The sequence below is a fragment of the Bemisia tabaci genome, chromosome 3 (assembly GCF_918797505.1).
Source record: "Bemisia tabaci chromosome 3, PGI_BMITA_v3".
Lineage (NCBI taxonomy): Eukaryota > Metazoa > Arthropoda > Insecta > Hemiptera > Aleyrodidae > Bemisia > Bemisia tabaci.
In genome coordinates, this window is record NC_092795.1 from 41,247,768 (window position 1) to 41,268,114 (window position 20,347).

Below are 20,347 nucleotides of genomic sequence, written 5' to 3' on the forward strand. Positions count from 1 at the left end.
CCGTCATTTTGAAAGAGTTTTAAGAGAAAATATATTGGAAAATATAGAAGGTTACAAAATATATTATTGAACTGATATTGGGCAAGTTCGGGTATGTGACCGGTATCGCGCTGACAATGACAATCGAGGGGTTTGGAGGACAAGGTGCATAAGTGCAGTTTTTGAAAAAATTAAGATTTTAACGATTTCAAGTAAAACCAGTTTTAATGGGTATTATGTGAAAAATTTGCACCCAAATTCAAATTTATAACCACAAAAAGGTCAGTTTGATCTTTCTTTCCACCATAAGGATCCATGTCATTTCAAAACCTCAAACACGTATTTCGCGAAATGGCAAACTGCACTTGTGCGCCTTGTCCTCCAAGCCTTTCAATTCTACGTGCTTAGAGCAGCGATGCCCGACCGCCGCTTAGTGGTCCGCGAAAGCTCGTCGCGAAATGTCTTTGGTTTTTCGTCCGAAAAGAGGCAACATCGGAAGAAAGAATTATATTACGGACTTGATGCAATAAATTCAGCCTCAACCCCAATAGAGAATAACAGTTGAGAGGTGATCCCTCCTCCCCATAATAAAACGACTACTAAAAGTCGAATTAAAACAGCATACGGCAAAAAAGAAAACAAGAAACAAACAAGAAGGTCGTTCAATTCTTTTGGTGGTCTGCGACCTCCTTTCCCAGCGAAAAGGTGGCTCGCGGTCAAAAAAGTTCGGGAAACCGCTGCATTAAGGCCTAGATACACACTGCGATTAATCGCGGAGGCTAATGAAAAGCCTTGATTTCGATCCATTGACGTCGATATATCGAAATCAAGGCTTTCTATTGGCTTTCGTCTTTCACTCGCGGCGATTAATCGCAGTGTGTATCTAGGCCTTCAGAGCAATCAGCCACACGCTGAGGGTGTACTTTTTGGGCACAGGATGAGAATGAAAGCTGACATCGAGTAATTTTACAAAATGTTAGATGCGTGGCAATCTAAGCTTCCTGGTCGTAATTCAGAACAAGTTGTTCAAGAAATTTCATTTTTCATGAAAAGAAATTTGGCAATGCCTGGAGGGTCATACGGCGCGACGTTATTTCTCATAATAAAAAGCATAGCTATTTACCGAAATTCAAACGTTCAGACCAAACTCCTTTCTCTGAAAAGAATTACTTTTCCAGAATTTGAGATAAGTTACGGAAATTCCCTCCCGAGTTTTTCAGATACACTAAAGTGAACGACGAATGACGTTACTGAAGAAAAATTGCAATTACCAGAATATTGAATTCTATGATTAGTCTACTCGATTTTGACACAGTGGGTTGTTGGGTAGAGATAACAAGACAACTGCGGGCCGATTATTGAAATTGATAGACAAAGCTATAGACAAAGACGACACAAGGGATTTGGAGGGATTCTATTAGTGGAAGCAGGTGGTGGCAATGGACACACGAGGTAGGTAATGGACTAACTGACGGCAACCCACTAAAGACCCGACAGTTAGTCCATCATTTTCTTCCTTAGTCTATAAGAACCAGCCATGTAACCAATGAGATCGCTCCATACTCCCTATGTCTTCTTTGTCTATCGCTTTGTCCATCAATTTCAATAATCGCTTCGCTGGAAGCATTTCCCTATTCCCATACTTTCAGTGAATGAGATTAGGGTTACAGTCTTCGGGTTATACTATATATTTAGCGAGTGTTTGGGATTATTAACAGCCTGAAAATCGTTTTCCGAAGATGAGGATTTTGGTCTACTTTTGATGAATTTGATCGATTTTTTTCTCTCTAAGTATAATCGTCGGCAGAAGATGGCTCGAACTAAAATTCATTTGTTTATGTCATAACTTCATTCATCATTCAAGTGGGTCACTTCAATGCAATCGATAGTTCAGCTAAACGTGATGTCGCGTTTCACTCTCAAAGGTGGTTCACTTGAGGTTTTCTGAGCAGGTTTCGCTAACTTGACTCAAACTGTGTCAATCGGAACCAATAAAATGTACCTCTTCCCGGCTCACGGTACCCTTTTCCTGTGACTTTGAATCGCAGCCATGGGTGGCGATAAATTGAAAGGTTGTGCAGCTAATGCAAAGCACTCAAAACGTCGGAGCGCAAATGGGAAAAGGAAGCGTTGTGACGGGTTGATGGCTGCCAGCGGCGACGCTGCGTCAATTTGTCCAGTTGGACAATAAACGTAACGATTGCGATCGGATGGACTAAATCAGGATGTCTTCATGACACCGAGGCCATATGGCTCAGGAGTCAGGACTACGCTCACTTCTTGTAAAAATTACTGAACCAATTTTTTTTTATTATTTTATTATTATTTTTTTTTTATATATGACCAAGAGCCCTCAAAGCTGTACTACGTACAGTCGCTGGCTAAGCCGGCCCGAATACCAGGGCGAAAGCAACAGCCAACAAGAGGAAAACCCTATCTGGCGGATGTCACTGGTGATTGAAATGTTAAATTCCTATCGCAGACTTATCTACTGGACAATTGAAGCGTGTTTGGCAGAAAGGAACGAAGTTACCACATTATATTTGGCCATACCTTGGCTATGGCCAAATATAAATTTAATTGGGTTATTTAATTTTTTTTTCACGAAAAAAGGTTCTGCGGATTTTTTCGGCAAATCCAGTGAATTTTCTGCCAAGAACGTAGCTAATTTCTCAAAATTTTAAAAAAAAATCGCACAAACGTTCTCTTGTAAAAAAGTAAACTGCCCAATTCAATTTGGCCGTAGCTTATGCGTGGTTTGGTTCCTTGTTGCGAACATGTTCCGATCTGTGTCATGTGGGATTTACACGTCATCCCCTTGCAAGTTTGAAACAAAATGTAAATCAACATTTGCAGTTTTAAGTGGAAGTGAAGTATTTGGACGAGATGCTAACGTCTTCGAGGCTTCGTTTGGGGCTAGAAATCAACGCATAGAGTCTTGAATGGGCACCTTGCATCTTTTTACCGCACGATACATAGCTGAACGCCTCATTAAAAAATTATGGCCTCATCAAACGCTTCGACAGAAACCAGAGCCGTCGACTTATCACTTGTCTTTATTCGTTATTCGTTATTTCGTTCGAACTTATGCTGATTTGCCAAAATTTTCTGGGCCCCTTTCCACGTAGGGAATGCCCTACCAGGAAATATCACATTACGCCCCTTTAACCAGCCAAGGGTCTACGCCCTTAGATGCGAGCCAGTCCGACCCTGCGATGTTTCATTTTTCTCGAAATTCTCGACACGCAATTTTGCTGTATAATTAGAAAAATCGGGAATAGCAGTGTTCATTACTTGTACAGAAGAATCACATTTTTGAATGTTCTGAGGGAAACGCAGCGCGCATATAATTTGTGAATTTGTAAACAGCGATTACTACCGAGCGAGACAGGCTTTGCAGCCAAGAAATTCACCGCACAAGTGAAAAGACACGCCCTATACCTGGGTTCCGATGCGGCGGAAATTAAATTATTTCACACGAATTTGTGTCTGAAATTCGACGTTTTGATTGGAGTCTTAACAATTCATTCCTCGCTTGTCATTTATAAAATTGGAATGTATAAAACTAAGACAAAATATTGGAAACTTATTTTAATTATTTTATAGACGTCATTGCTCCCATTTCCCAGAACTGATAATAGTTCTTAATTCCGGAACTTATGAGATTTTTCTGAATTTTTTCCGGAACTTTTGAAATTCCCAAAGTGCATTTTCCGGAAGTTTCTTGAAAGTTTGGAAATAATCTAAAGAGAATCCCGGAACTTTTGACGATCATAAGGTGGGAGAAATTGGGACGAAAAAGTTCCGCATCCCAGAACTTTTGACTGGCATGGAATGAGATCGCTGATAGACGTAAAATTTTGAAAAAGTCAGCGAAAAGGTTTGAGATAGTTTCTTCATGACAGTAAGGGAAAAGGAAGAAGAAATATTAAATTTGCTAACTGGAATATCGTTAAGAAACTGTTTGCAATGTAACTCGTTCATGAAGTCATTTGTCAAAACAGGTAGACGGAGAAGCCTGTTGAAAAGTCTGAGCAACATAGCGCCGACTATATCCGGTAGGTGTTCGTTAGAAGTGTCAACCAAATGAAGGGGGAGTCAGGAGGTTTACACCCTTCCCACACACTCCAAAGGGGGGTACTGGGGGCCTCCCCCGGAAAATTTCAAAAAGTGAAGCCGCAAGAACACGATTTTAACCCTTTCTGGTGAAAATTGTTCCAGTTTATTGACGTTGTAACTTTGTTTTTTTTTCCTGATCTTTTCCCTGTAATTTATTTTTTTAGTGATAGCTGAAAATAAACTTTTCAAAGTAGGTATTATTTACAGTCCGTATATTAGTTGTTGGTGAAATTTCAATGAAAGGTCGATAATAGGACATTCTTCGGACCTTTCCGCGGAGGAGGGAAAAGGCGCATATTGCAATATTGAAGAGATCGTGCTGGTACTAGCCCGTTTAAGATTGCTTTTCCTCTTTCGTTGTATGAGCAGGATAGGATATAGGGAATCGCCTGTCCTGCGCATTCAGCGGAAGAAGAAAAGTAATCTGAAACGGGCTCTATGAACTTATTCTTCCTTGCCATTCAAAACAAAATGAAACTATTGGACCTACCCGCTTTTTTATCATCGTAAAATTGATACTTCGGACTATCTAGTAAGATGACAGGAATTGCTTAATCCTGCAGCGTAGCAATAAATCGACGGTAAAACTACCAGACCACGTGTCTCGGTTTGCGACGTTGCAGATTTCCTTTATTTTTATTTTATTTACTTTATTTTTTAATTTGGCAATCAATAAACGTCAATTCTTGTAAACTTCCGTTGTTTTTATTCTCTGTGAGAATCAAATGTTGTGAAACCTTGAGGATATTGATTTATTCTCCTTAAAAAATGAAATGGGAGCGGAGATTTTCAAATACCGCAAACGGGGCGCATTCTCACTTGCGTGCTGACCCTTGTGCGTCCATCCAATTCTACCGACCACCGACACAGCTTTCTAGTGACGATTTTTCCGTTTTTCATTGTTGTTTTTGTTCAATGCAGCTTGGTGCGTGCAATTTGCAGAGATGCTGACGCAAACACAGTCGCGCCCACGTGTGGTTCAATGATTTACATGCAAATCGTTTTAAGAATTTTTTTTTTTTTTTTTAGATTTTGCTTCGTCATGTCAGGAAGGTATAATTGTGCGGTAATAATTACACAATAATTACGGACTAATTCATATAACGCACGATAATTTCATAATTTACGGAAAATATTTAGTCATCTTCGTAGCAGAGACAAGTCGAAGCCGAAATAGTAACTTTTGAGGCGATTAGTAGTCAGAAATACGTCTCAATGATTAATCGAGGAAATGATTTTGGAAAGTCTTGATATCATGTAGGTCGAAAATTATGGGAGCGTTATTTCAACATCCTATTCATTCGATCTATTCCAATCCAACAGTTGGAGGCAGGACTGTCGTGCAAAATTGAATAAGTCTTATTCCGTCACAGTATTCACATCTGTTGCGGCCAATATTCACTGAAAATCTCTTGAGAGGAAATGCTTGGGCTTCAACCACGTTTTAGCCGTTATGACTCGCCCAGTCACCACTGAAAGCGTAATTCTGGGAGTCCACATACTGTTTACTCCATCTGCCATGTCTCTTGATTGTTTATTCAAGTCGGCCGACAACAGGCAAGTGTACCAACCGATTTGTACTACACTGTGCCATGCATTTAAGTCCCTTCCCATCCTTCTCATGGTTCAAAAATATTAATAGCGATTGTTAGATCAATTAAAACGGAGATTAATCGATATATAGGAAAGACACTGTATTTGTCCGATTGATTTATTTTGACAATAAGTTACCCTTTATTAAAATTTGCCCCTGAGGGAAAAAGAGCGACAAAGAAAACAAAAAAAATCATAGAGGACAGTGGCAAATGTAATTCGGAACCTTATTCATCTGTCCACATACTGTTTATATCAGGGTCTTCTCTTTTGGGATTTTTTCTTTGTATACATACCTACATAAAACCGCTTTCTCAGCGCAGCGTCGCGCTCTGCGACGCCCAGTTGCCATTGCCCCCATACAACATATATTCATTCAGAAATTTTAAGGCGCGCCTCATTGCACACTCTTACACTACTAGGCCCGTCTCCATACATTTATTTTGTAGTTAGAAAATTTGTTTTGCTATCCGAAGAGTGCGCAGACAATAATCGGAGGTCAGTTGAAGCATCAAGAGGGATTATTCATTTCCAGTAAAATTCAGTAACTCGTTGAAGTTTTCCTGAGAAGGACAAATCCAGTTTTTATTATTTTCTTTTGCAAATTTTCCTTGCACTTAATGCACTACAATACGACTATTGAAACGATTGAAATGAAGATTTAAATTGCGCCAGAAAACCTCCGAACACACACACACACACCCTCACACACACACACACAAAAACAAAGTACGTACCAATACTGAGGCTTATTTGTCAGGTCCATCAGGTGCTGCAGTCCTGAATTCCGACCATAGATATCCTTCACACGGGAAATAACTGGCGATTAGTAACGAAAACTAATGCACTGCTCCCGGTTTAAATTGCATCAGAGCTGAGCATTGCACTGATCGCTACGTAGCAACGACTTCAATTTTTTTTAAAAATACATGCGTGAAGTAATTGATTCTTTCAATCCACCTGAGCTCTAACTTATCGAATTTTTTCTTTGAAAAACGGGAGGAAAAAGAAAAAAAGAAGCTGAGCCCTAAGTAACTATAACATAGTGCAACCAGGTGTAAACAGCGCCTGAATTCAATTTGTATTGAGTGCGTTCACGTTTTGAGAAATTATTCTTTTAAAAAATGTAGAAACGAAAGCAATCGGGCAGCCTGGTCGCAATTACACGAGATGAGTAAAACTAAGTAAAAACAGGAGCACAAACAACGGTCATTACTCGGTGCAGTGGACGTCGCGGGAGAGGTTATGGCGATCCAGACGTAAACAACACGATGCCTCAATAGTGAAGGCTGAAACTTTGGCGCACCTGACTCGGTCGTACACTCGAAAAACGTTTGTTAAAGCACTCGAGAAGGCCAAAACAATGCAAAAAACTGACGATTAGACACGTGCATAGCTTAAAAAGCGTCGGAATTGGCCATTCGTGACGAAGGCGACGGAACTCGCGGTGAGATTGAGAGGAGCGCAGGAGATGGGGGCGGTGTGCGCACGCCCCAGCGCGCCACCCCAATCGATAGCGGGGTTTCCCGCTTTTCCAACGGTGCGGTCCGCCGAGGGGTGGGCGCAAGGCCGGGGTTGTTGTTAACCGCGACACTGACCTTCGGCAACTGATCTGGGTGTCTGATCAGTGCTCGGATCCCGTTCTTCAAATACGTAACGTTCTACACGGAGACAAATTATTTTGCCGAGTTAACAATTTTGTAGTTAAAAAAAGTGTCCGACATGTTTCGATGTAGATTCTACGGTAAAAAATGCCGATTTTACCACCCCCGTCGTTGAATTAGCTATCCCCTGTACTGCCGCGATAAGAAAAAACGCCGTATGAGCCTTCAGGCTGTTTTTCTTAGTTTTTAATAAGAATAAGAAAAATATATGATTACGTAGTAATTGTAAATAAATACTAAAACAATTCTCGGTAGATGTCAAAGACTGACTCAAAACTTTTATTAACCTCTTATGAGAAAATATACATTTTATCAGCTGACACTGACATTGTTGTCAGATGAACATTCTCCCGGGGGGGCGAAAGTGATTACAATTCATACATGACGTATTATAATATGACCGGAGTAGGTTCCCATGAATAACAGTTTTAAAATAACGGCCGTCATGATGGCGGGAAATTGGTATCTTGCAAGATGTTGACTACATTGCGCATTCTTCTCATATTTTCTTGATTTTTCATAAAATTTAAATACAATTTCCTGAATTTGTCTACGAATGAATAGACAGACACTAGTTTGACTTCACAAACCGACATTTATGGTGAACTGAATAAATAGTTTCACTTTTGAACGTGCTCAACTGCATATGGTTAAAAATGCTTGCGTGACAGACATAAAATTTTCTGATCCATGATATCCCGACATTTTCCGGTTTTTACTGACGGTAGAGCCGTAGAGCCCCGCAACACGCATCTTAATTGAATCAGTGAGTTCGGAAACACACAAACCCGGGTTTTTTTTTTTCGATTTTCACTTTTTTACGGTTTAGTAACACTTATGGATAGAAGCATCTGCACGCAAAAGGAAATTTTGAACTTGCAATCGGAAGTGCTCGAAACAGCGACGGGAAAAGGGAAAAATCGAAGTATTTCATTGGAAATACCAATTTTTGGCCATTTCAAGGGAAACGGTTGACCATCCGATTTTGCGTTTTTTTTTCGGTTCAGTATACCTTGTACCAACAAGTTAGATAAATATTCAAGCGTTATTCAGGTCAAAACGTGTAAATATTTCAGGGCAGACTATGAAAAATCAGTATCTGAAAGTCTGTGAGAACGAAAACACACCAACTCGGAAATTTTTAAACGCTTAGTTCTCTGTCATCAAACATGATGTATCGATTTCAACTTGGTGCTGTACAAAGTCTCTGAGTACTTGTCCTTTGGCACCAAAAAGCTTTTTCTTAAACTAACTTCTTCGCCCTCTGCGCAGTTTTAGGAGTTTCCTGAACAATTTTTTTTTTTCGAGTTGGTGTGTTTTCGAACTCACTGATTCAATTAACAACGATTCAAAAACTCGGACAGTGTTTTATTGTTTCCAGAAAAAAAGAAAAGAACAGATATAAAACGAATGGAAATATCGCGTCGATATTCTCCGTGATTTAACTGAAAACCATCGAGAAAATCCCAGAAACTTTTCAGAAAACCTGTGAGTGGCTTTTCAAAAAGATGTCTTTAAAAATTAAACAGAAGTAAAGATGTGCAACGTTGCAATCGGAGATAAATACGCTTTTTCTCGCGTGAGCGGTAAATATTCGAATAAGATAGTTATTCGACCACAGGTGTACCCATGTTGCCGCTAGCCGGATTGAAGGCGCGTCACACTGCGCAGATGATTTGACCGCGTTTCCTTTACTTCCTTAACTTCCTTTCTTTCCTGGCCGGCGCGACACTAAAATCGCCGCAAAATTGAGACTCCGCTACGCCTCGTCATTCTTGACTTTCTGCCTCGTTTTTACAAAAATTGAAAGCAAATTATGTATCTTGATCGCAACCATTCAAAAACTCAGATTGTATTTTATTTTTTCAGTTAAAATAAGAAAAGAAAAGAAAAAAGAAGAAGAAACGAATGAAAATTTTGTACGGAAATATTCTGTGATTTTGTTTGAAATCGTTTAGGTATATTCCTGGAAGCTTTTCAGATGCCAGTGTGTAGCTTTTAAAAGAAATTAATTTATAATCGAACATGAGAGGCAGTGTACAGCGTTACAATCTGAGATAATTACGGTCACTATTTTTGCCTATCAGCCCCGTTTTAATTATAATTTAAGAAAAAATATGCATCTTACTTGCATCGACTCAGAAACTTAGACCGTGCTTAATTTCTTTTAGTTTAAAAGAAAAAGATATGAAAAGAATTTTACGGGATGTCGACTACTTCATTGCAGATTTTTTATGTATTCCTTATTTTTCCTGGAATTTTAAATAAAATTTTCTTGATTAAGACCGCGAATAAATTGACACTCCTTAGACCTCACGGGCCAAAATCTTTGGTGCATGGAATCAAGTGTTTTACTTTTGTGTATGCTACACTGCATGTAGGTTTTGGAGTTTCCTGATCCGTGACCGATTTTCGTAATATTTTCCTGATGACATCAAAATTCCGGGTGTTTTTCGTTTTTTTTTTCTGACAGGAGACACAGTAATCTTGGTTGTTAACCGGCCGACTTGGATCAAACTTGGTGTTAAGGGCTTTTTGGCACGAAGAGAAGGAATCTGACATCGGAATGCAAAAGTATTGCACTATTTTCAATATGGCAGCCTTAACAAGGCGGGAAGTTATCATCTCGGTTTCTTTAAAGAGCGAATCTAACGGCAAAATGCAAAAATATTGCACTATTTTCAAGATGAGGCGCTTTCCGCCATTTTAATGGCAGTCAGATTTAAAGTAGCACAATATTTTTGCATTTAATGTCAGATTCGTTCTTTCCGTGCCAAAAACCCAGGCACTCCAAGTTTCATCCCAGTCGACCGGTTAACGACCAAGGTATCAATTTCTCGTCATTATGAACTTAAACTGGTCGTCATTATTAAACGGTGATAAATGGCAACCTGCAGTTAGCCCCCCCCCCCCCCCCATCGGGAATAACCAGGTAGACGTACGAGAAAGATGTAAAAACTTGTACCCAGAAATATCTGGAATAATCGCTGCAAACCGCGCTTCGATATCTCGATCGAGTAACATGTCACGGTCGAATATAGACATTAAAATACCCTCAGAAATGAGTGATAATCGGGGACTTTGTTCCCTCCCTCAATATCGCGAAAACGGTTCGTATATTCAATCTTAAATTTCAGTGCACGTATAGGCAGTATGGGGTCATCCAAAGGATGAAAACAACCTCAAAGGGACCCCAATTTGAGGGGCCCAAAATCAGGCAATATTGTGCATGGCTCTTCGTGTTCTTTTTCAAGCAAGCTTATTCATCTGAATATGGCGCAAAATACACGCTTCTTCCAGCGGTTTTGTAAAATCATAAAAGCTATTCTCATCTTAATATCGCGGCAAATACGCAGTTTGGCCTAGCGGTTTGATAAAAACACAAAAGAGTACGTGTTCATAATCTGAGCATCACGGCATTCATAAGCGTCAGTAATCTAAGACAGGCAAAAGCCAAGATCTGCCTTCATTTTCGCGTGATACCACATACCTACTCCAGAGTTCGAATAGTTGCAAGCGTAGTTTCCACATTTAGAGATAGGACCACAATTTTTCTTTTAAATGAACAATTCAGCTGTTATGGATTTACTCATCATTTTGGAATGCACGAATAAATATTATGGCTACATACCGATAAGCAGCTGGCGACATGCACTCCTGAAACAGAGAAAATAACATTCAAGGATAAAATAGGGCAGAAAAAGATCAGATCAATGACAAAATGAGGGTGGGGTTGCAGCGAAGTAACGAGTTAAAAACCGTAGCCTAGAAATCTCTACCCCTTAGATCCGTTCAATCTTTTTTAAATCAAGGGCGAGTCTTCAGAGAGTCTTCCGCTCTTATCAGTCAGCAAGATAGCTATTTTCGTGTCTCGTCAATTAATTTCGATACTGGCTTCGGTTCAAACGGTAAGTTTTCCTGTGTTACACCACCTAACGTTGATCGGAAAATCTGGAATTTTAAAGCAAAAAGAAAGCTGACCTAAATATGTCGTTGTTACTGACATTATTGCGATTTTTCCAAAGATTTTCTAAGAAAATGAGAAATTACACATTGATCTTCGCAATTTTTTGGCGGCAACCACGCGATTTTCCAGCAGTTTTGTAAGAACATCAAAAATCACGCCAATTCTCCTAATTTTCGCGGCATACACGCGAATGCTCAGCGATCGATGAAAAATATATGGGATCGCACAATTTTCACCCAATAGTGCTTGAAACTCGGCATGAAGTCTTAGCAGCCATCTGGCGTGCAACTCTTTTTCTTAGGGGCCAAAATGAGAAATTGTCTTTTCGAAATACATCGAGTCAGGAACACCCTATTGAATAGTAATGTTAGGAGAAGACCCGATTTGTCACGATACTTGACGAAGACGGAGGGGAAGAATTGATAACACGACAGATAACACCTTGCAGCATGCGCCGAAAAATCCCAAAAACGGAGTTTAACGACGATTTTCTTAGCGGTTACATTTTTTAGCGGCCTAGGGCGATTTCTTACCGGCAAATTGCTGTTTGGCAGGCGTGTGTTTTAAACACTGTTTTCACCTCAATACGAGGTCTGTTAGATTAGAAACCGGATTTTGGTCATAACTAGCCCACAATGCGTCCAAATTACGTTTTCTTGAGCTTTTCTGATAGCTGAAAATATATTCAAGAACGCTACGTTCACAAATTTGACAAATCCTAATTAGCTTCGTTGGTATGTGGCTTAAAGTAAGGCAACCTCAAGGGTGTTTTGCGATTTTTATGTTTGACCGAACTTGTCTCTCTTTTTTCGGTCTTGCACTACATTTTTCAACCCACAAGGACGATTGGAGTTTCGTCTCCATATCGTAGCCGTACACTAAAGTATTGTCACCGAAAATTATCCTATCCAAAAATGTAGGATCATTGTTAGAACGTTCAAGCAGCTAAAGGGAAATTGACATTTGGTTGGATTTTCGTTCAACGGACGACAATCAAGGGGCAAGTATACCTGAAACTCGATTCGTGTCTACATATTCTATCAAAATTGTACGTACAGAGCCTTCAGAAATATTACACTGCTCAAAAAGCTCGAAACGACCATTTTCGAGCACTTTTGCCCGCACTTCTTCCACGTGACAAATGTCAGTTGCCGTTGAGGGTAGATTCCCATGCTCCTCATCTTTGACAAATTCCTGACCAGTTTTGAATCGTTTAACCCATTCAAAACAGTGGGAACATCTCATACAATGATCATGGTAAACTTTACTTAGCATATACCAAAAGTTTCGGTACAAGGTATACCGAGTTTAAAACAAAATTTAATGTTGAATCTTTGCTCTATTAGTGATCGCATGATGAAAATCGCAAAACGCACCTAACTTACTCGTATTCAAGATGACACAGAATAAACACTGATCAAAATAAACAAAATCTGTGAACGTAGCGTTCTTAAGTATATTTGCAGCTATCAGGAAAGCTCAAGAAAACCTAATTCGGACGCATTGTGGGCTAGTTATGACCAAAATCCGGTTTCCAATCTAACAGACCTCGTATTGCGAAAGATACACGATTTTTAGATACGCGAGCCTAATGTTAGAATGTCAGGAATATGAGATACAAAAAAACATAAGATTCTCCTATACAATAGCGCGTGATACTATGTACACTCCGGCGTCCGAATAGTTAATCAATTCATTTTTGCCTTTTAAAAAGTGAGGAGTTACGCACATTCCATCTCAATATCCCGAAAAGCACGCAATATTCCCAGCGGATTCGATAAATCCTGGACAATTACGCGCTTTTCATCTCAGTATGGTGGGAAATGCAAGATTTTTCCAGAATTTGTTTGGAGGGAAAAGAGAAATTACGCGTTTATCACCGCATTATTGCGGCAACTTATACGTACTATCAATATCACAAATTTTTTCACGGAAAATAAAATATATTCAAAACATTTCTGGATAACCTTTTATTTGAATTTTGCTCTCTCCGATATTTGATTAAGTATATTTTAATTTTGCCTATGTAGCGCTTACCTAATATCGAGCTCTATTCCAGAAGTAATGTGAATTTTGGAATATATCTCAGTAAAAGGTAAGCACTCAAAAGGTGAAATTAAAATATATTTATCGAAACAGATTCTTTGATACTGATACAACGCTAACTCGCTGAATACGAATTAAATTTTAGCTATAGACTGTTGAATTCGATTTAGGAAAGTGAATGTTGATCGAATAAAAAATACAACCGGATAAACCTTTTGATTTGCCTCATGCTAAGCTAAAGGCTCTAAGATTTGTCCTGTGTACGATAACTTCGCAAAGGCGCCGGCGTACCGCGGCACTTCGAGCTACTATTTCGCCACAAAAGTGTTTCACGGTACCATATGAGATTGAAGTCACACCAACATATCATTATTGATGGCATCGAAAGCACGAGGTTCCCTCGCAAATTAATCGTAGATTGAGTGACGACGACAAAAAGAGAACGGTATTTGAAAAATATACTAAGTCCTAGTATCTGTATTTAATAACGTTTAGCATGATTTTTGAGCTGCACTAGAGGAGAAAGTGACTTGATTCAAGCCGAAATATGGTCAAGTTTGCTGTTGAGAAGATTTCCGTAGAAATCAATGAAGAAAGTAATGCTTGCTTATTGTGTGAAAAAGAAAAGTCACTTACATCGAACAGAAAACCGCTTTCGTTGAGCTATTTTATTCTAGTTTCAAAATAAAATCTTCTTGGCGGCATACTCAAGAATGTTTCTGCCTAAATCGAGTCACTTTTTTCTCTAATGAAATTAAAATGTTATTCTAATTATTATTAAATGTGGATGCTAGGACTTAGTGAGTTTTTGGACCACCGTTATCTTTTTGTGCCGTAGTATCTTGATTTATTTTGCGGAGAAAGCTGCGTATTCTTAAACGATGCCCGTCATTCTTAATATGTTGGGGCGCCTTCAATTTCGAATGATACTAAGCAACACCTCTGTTGTGAAATAGTTGCTTGAGGCTCCGTGCCGCACGGTGGATCGAGTCAATGGTAGAGATCGGTCATGGGCGACGAAAAAAAAGTCGGATTTTAAATATTTCTTCTTGGTTTTTTGGTAGTTAAGCTTCCAAAATGAATATATCCATGGTTCAAGGGTCTTTGAACCCTTCCGCTTTGACATGCGGGTTGCCTAAAGCTGACATTGCAGGTGGTATCAAATTTGCCGTCTGATTCTCAAGGTTTTATTTCGCTTTTGCATGAGTTCTGTGGCAGATAAATCAAAAATTCAATTAAACATGCTTATTCTCCTCCCTTTAAGGAATATTTTGGTATATCATTAATGTGCATTGGCATATTTTTAGAAGGACCAAAACCACCTCCAAAACTTGCGTTAAAAAAACGCTCAAAAAAATGTTAAGCTAGCTCGATAAAAAAATGTCCACGAGTGTCCGCAAAATCCATTGTTGGGTTGCTTCTTGTACACTATGAGGGGTACACACTAAGAGGGGTCGGTCATCGCGCATCACGCGTCTTATTTTCTCTAATTACAGAGATTTCCCGCCCTTAAAATAGAGCAAATTTCCCCACTCCGGTGTATTTTTCGTTGTAGATTCCATTTTTGAGCATATTTCAGCCGAATAACGAGTTTCAATACGATTTTGACACACTTTTTCATGACTATTGAAAATGGGATCCTTGATAGCTTTATTTTTCACGTTATATGTACTTTCGGCGAAAGTAACGGCGAAGACGCGTGATGCGCGATGACCGACCCCTCCCATTGACTCGATCCACCGTGTACCGTGGCACTCTACGCACTACGCACTACAAACCTAAGTGGATACTTCAAGCATTGCGCAATGCGTGAAGTATCCCTTTAGGTTTGTAGGCGCTAGTGCGCGTTTTGTGCTGGCAGCACGCGCCGCACATTGTGTCAAAACCCCAATCTAGCTGCTCAAAACCTCTTTACGTCTCTTTTGTTCGGATAACCACCTAATTTTGCACAGGCGTTAGTGTAAGCTTGAAGAGGGTTCACCTAAAATTTCAAAACTTAGTCATCAAAAGTTTCAAAATGGCGGCCATCTAAAAATCCTGTTCAACTCATGTAAAAATCTTAAAAATTTCAACTAATTTTCAGGCGCCATATTTGACCTCGACCTTTCGATTTTTATGCATCCTCATCTGGAGAATGTTAGGGGTTGTCAGACCCAAGTCTACGCGCCTTCGTTGCTTGATGATACTTCACGCACTACCACGGAGTTAGTTAAGTTGCGTGACCTAACCTAACCCAACACAACCCTTTATCGCCAGGCATTCCTCATTTCCTCGCGCCTTCATTGCTTCATGATACATCAGGCACTACCACGGGGTTAGTTTAGTTGCGTGACCTAACCTAACCCAACCCAACACAACCATTTATCGCCAGGCATTCCTCATTTCCTCGCGCCTTCATTGCTTGATGATACTTCACGCACTATCACCGTGTTAGTTTAGTTGCGTGACCTAACCTAACCCGACAGAACCATTTATCGCCCGGCGCCGGCATTGCTCATTTCCTACGAGCCAACAAAGTAAGGAATGGTGGATCGTAGCCATCCATATTGGTAACCTCTCGCAACTCTTGCCAGATACTGGACTGATTTAACTGTTACGATTTTTACCACGACTGAAACATTTAAAGGACCTAAAGTGTTAGGTAATATTTTAGTATTTACGAATACTGAACTAGCTTCACTGGTTCACTACCAGACGAAATTTCGACCGAAGGTAAAAATGTACCCCGAAGAGACGGGATGACTAACGCGAAGAAAGGAAGAAAATCCTGAAACCTGAAGAAGCCCTCGGAGGGCTTGCACTGAAAAAAAAATCTCGGTGTATTTACTAAGAAAAGGGTAAAATTACCAAGATTTCAGGGTTCTATTTGATCCCAGTTTTTTCTTGGTAAAATTACCATTTATGGAATTGGTAATTTTACCGAGAAATCTCGGTAAAATTATTGAACTTTCTCGATAATTTTACTGGACCTTCGTAAAAACGCCAATATATTTTATCGACTGTGGTAGAATTACCGAGATAAAATGGCAAAGTTACCGGGAATTGATTACCAATAGAAGTGGTATTCTTACCTGAAAAAAAAAACAGTAAAAATACCGGTTTTAGGTAAGCTTACCAGTCTGTCTTGGTAAAATTACCAATAATTGGTAAAAAAAAGTGAGATGGTAAAGGTATCAACGGACCTTGGTAAAAACGCCGAGAATTTTTTTTCAGTGTGATATGAGTATAATCGAGGCCTTTGTCCCCTCCCCCCAATACCGCGAAAACGGTTTGCATTTTCAGTCTTACATTTTAGTGCATTTATAGGAGGTATGGGGTCATCCAAAGGATTAAAACAACCTCAGAGGGGCCCAAAATCGGGAGATTTGTGCATGGCCCTTCGTGTTCTTTTTCAAACATATTTTCGCGCGTATGAAAATTTTTGAAACATCGGTCCAAGAATGTTAGATACGGGCAATAAATAATGTAGCCGATGCAAGCAGTCGGAAAATTATGAAAAACATGGAAAATCATGTCATTATCTCTAGCAACGTATCTCGGATGACCAGTCACAGGGTGGAATTTTTGAGTTATTTTCCTAAGCATATTTCCACACAGATGGAAATCGCACAGCGATTTAGTAAAGACGCGAAATACATCATATCGTGTGTATCACCATAATTTTGCGGCAAATACGCGTCTGTTCAGCGGTTTTTGAAAAGGAGTGAGAAGTTACGCGCTTTTCAGCTGGATATCGCGGCATTCACGAACGTCGATGATTTGAGACAAAAGAAAAACTATGCTTTTCCTTCATTTCCGCGCGATAAAGCAATCCTACTCCGGTTTTGAAAAATGGCGCTAAGTCTCTGTTATGACCAGTGTTGTCAATAAAACATTTCAACTCAAGTTATCCGGAACAGTAAAAAAGTGTGCCATTTTTTAAAACGGTGAGAGATTAAGCGTTTTACATCTCAATATCGCGAAAAATAAGAGATTTTCCCAGCAATTTTGGATTACGTGAAAAATTACGCGTCTCTCCTCTGGGTAGCGGCAAATACGAGATTTAACCAACGGTATTTTATACAGGAGTGATTGGAGTGAAGAGTTACGCGTTTTTCATCTGAATATCGCGCAAAATACACGCTTGTTCCAGCGGTTTTGTAAAATCATGAAGAAAGCTATTCTCATCTTAATATCGTGCCAAATACGCAATTTTGCCCAGCGGTTTAATAAAAACACAAAAGAGTGCGTGTTTTCAATCTGAGTAGGTATCACGGCATTCATAAGCGTCAGTAATCTAAGACAGGCAAAAGCCAAGATCTGCCTTCATTTTCGCGTGATACCACATACCAACTCCAGAGTTCGAATAGTTGCAAGCGTAGTTTCCACATTTAGAGATAGGACCACAATTTTTCTTTTAAATGAACAATTAGCTGTTATGGATTTACTTATCATTTTGGAATGCAAGAATAAATATAATGGCTACATACCGATAAGCAGCTGGCGACATGCACTCCTGAAACAGAGAAAATAACATTCAAGGGTAAAATTGGGAACATTAGAAAAATATCAGATCAATGACAATATGAGGATGGAGTTAGCAGCGAAATAACGAGTTATAAACCGTAGCCTAGAAATATCTAGCCTTTAGATCCGTTCGATCTTTTTTAAATCAAGGGTGAGTCCTGAGAGAGTCTCCTTCTATTTTAATCAGTCGATAGCTATATTTTTGTTTCTCGTCAATTAATTTCGATACTGGCTTCGGATCAAACAGTAAGTTTTCCTGTGTTACACCTAAGGTTTTTCGGAAAATCTGGAAGTTTTAAGAAAAAAGAAAGCTGACCTAAATATGTTGTTGTTTTTGTTACTGACTTTCTGGCGATTTTTCCGAAGATTGTCCTAGGAAAATGAGAAATTGCACATTAATCTTCGCAATTGTTTCGCGGCAACCGCCCGATTTCCCAGCAGTTTTGTAAAAACATCAAAAATTACGCTAATTCTCCTAATTTTCGCGGCATACGCGCGAATCCCCAGCGGTTGATGAAAAACATATAGGATCGCACAATTTTCACCCAGTAGTGCTTGAAACTCGGCATGAAGTCTTAGCAGCCATCTGGCCTGCAACTTGTTTCTTAGAGGCCAAAATGAGAAATTGTCCTTTCGAAATGCAGCGAGTCAGGAATACCCTATTGAATAGTAATGTTAGGACAAGACCCGATGTATCACGATACTTGACGAAGACGGAGGGGAAGAATTGATAACACGACAGATAACACCTTGCAAAATGCGCCGAAAAATCCTAAAAACGGAGTTTAACAACGATTTTCTTAGCGGTTTTATTTCTTAGCGCCCAAAGGCGATTTACTACCGGCAAATTGCTGTTTGGCCGGCGTGTGTTAAAAACACTGTTTTCGCCTCAATATTGCGAAAGATACACGATTTTTTTATACGCGAGCAAAATGTTAGAATGTCAGGAATATGAGATACGCAAAAGCATAAGATTCTCCTGCAATAGCGCGTGATACCATACATATACACTCCGGCGTCCGAATAGTTACTCTCTTCATTTCCGCCTCTTAAAAAGTGAGGAGTTACGCAAATTCCATCTCAACATCCCGAAACGTACGCAATATTCCCAGCGGATTCGATAAATCCTGGACAATTACGCGCTTTTCATCTCGGTATGGTGGGAAATGCAAGATTTTTCCAGAATTTGTTTGGAGGGAAAAGAGAAATTACGCGATAATCACCGTATTATTGCGGCAACTACGCATTATCAATATCACACATTTTTTACGGAAAATAAAATCAATTCAAGATAAATTCTTGATAAATTTTAATTGGAATTTCGCACTCTTCGATATTTGATTAAGTACATTTAATTTTGCCTTTGTAACGCTTACTTAATATTGAGCTCTATTCTAAAAGTAATATGAATTTTGGAATAAATCTCGCATTAGGTAAGCACTCAAAAGGCGAAATTAAAATATATTTATCTAACCAGATTCCTTGATACTTACGCAACGCTAACTTGCTGAATTCAAATTAAATTTCAGCTTTAGACTTTGAAATTCGATTGAGGAAAATGAATATTGATCGAATCAAAAAACAACAAATTGAAAATATAATTTTAAGTACGTACCAGGAGAGGGTTATCCAATTGCCCGACGCCACGCTGAAAGCACTCATAACACTGTCACTAAGCCTGAACTAAAAAACTTGGCCATGAGAAGATTTGAGATATTAAAGATATAGTGTGGAAATGTGCACAGGCTCACTGTGAGCTGCACAAAATGTACGAATTTACTGTTCTGATTTAAATTCTGCCCATGTTAGGTGTGTACAATTTATGTAGTTATACAAAGCAAAAAAATAAAATAAAATAAATAAATAAAATAAATAAATGAATAAATAAATAGAAAATGATCGATGATTTTGTATAAACGACCAATTTACTCAGAGAATACACGCATGACACTTCATAGAGACTTCTTTTAAATCCTTGCTTATGTCAGTGGACACAAATGCAGCGATATAGTAATATTGATTACTTCCCGAAAAATGTTTCGTGAGACTATTATTCGTCGCGTGGTTCAACAGTCTCAACGTAGATGCATTGTTGTCAACTTAATGCTACATATTTCTAGACGCTTGACGTCAAAAAGTTTAAATGCATGTTTCCATTATCTTTAAGCGCTGTCGTTTAACTAATTCATCTACATTTGGATAAAATATTTTGGAATACGTATAATTTTGTCACTGGTCCGATTTTTATTTGAATAATGAGACGTGTCTCCAATTTCTCTCGCCAGTAGAATAATATTTCAAAAATTTTTTCGGCTCAATTATTTATAGATCTAAATCCTAGGGTAATTCCATGAGGAGTAGCGGAACAATTCAATTACTACATGTTAAGCACAGCTTTTATCTTCGGACTTTTATTCTTCTCCGATGTCTCTCATCACAAAAAAGGTACTCTCAACTCGACTCATAGATCTCT

At 39.1% G+C, this 20,347-nt stretch overlaps 1 protein-coding gene across 4 annotated transcripts in view; it reads right to left on the bottom strand.

Moving 5' to 3' along the window:
• DAAM (disheveled-associated activator of morphogenesis-like protein) overlaps positions 1 to 20,347 on the bottom strand; it is a 192,260-nt gene that overhangs the window by 147,430 nt on the left and 24,483 nt on the right. For 2 of the 4 annotated variants that reach the window (XM_072298358.1, XM_072298359.1), the window contains exons 2-4: positions 19,490 to 19,557; positions 17,838 to 17,863; positions 10,987 to 11,012 (exon numbers count right to left, since the gene is read on the bottom strand). In XM_072298358.1, the coding sequence (XP_072154459.1) occupies positions 10,987 to 11,012; positions 17,838 to 17,863; positions 19,490 to 19,557 (120 nt within the window). Of the gene's footprint in view, positions 1 to 6,428; positions 7,159 to 10,986; positions 11,013 to 17,837; positions 17,864 to 19,489; positions 19,566 to 20,347 lie in introns of those variants that run through there. The other 2 variants (XM_072298360.1, XM_072298363.1) reach the window with 2 other exon arrangements.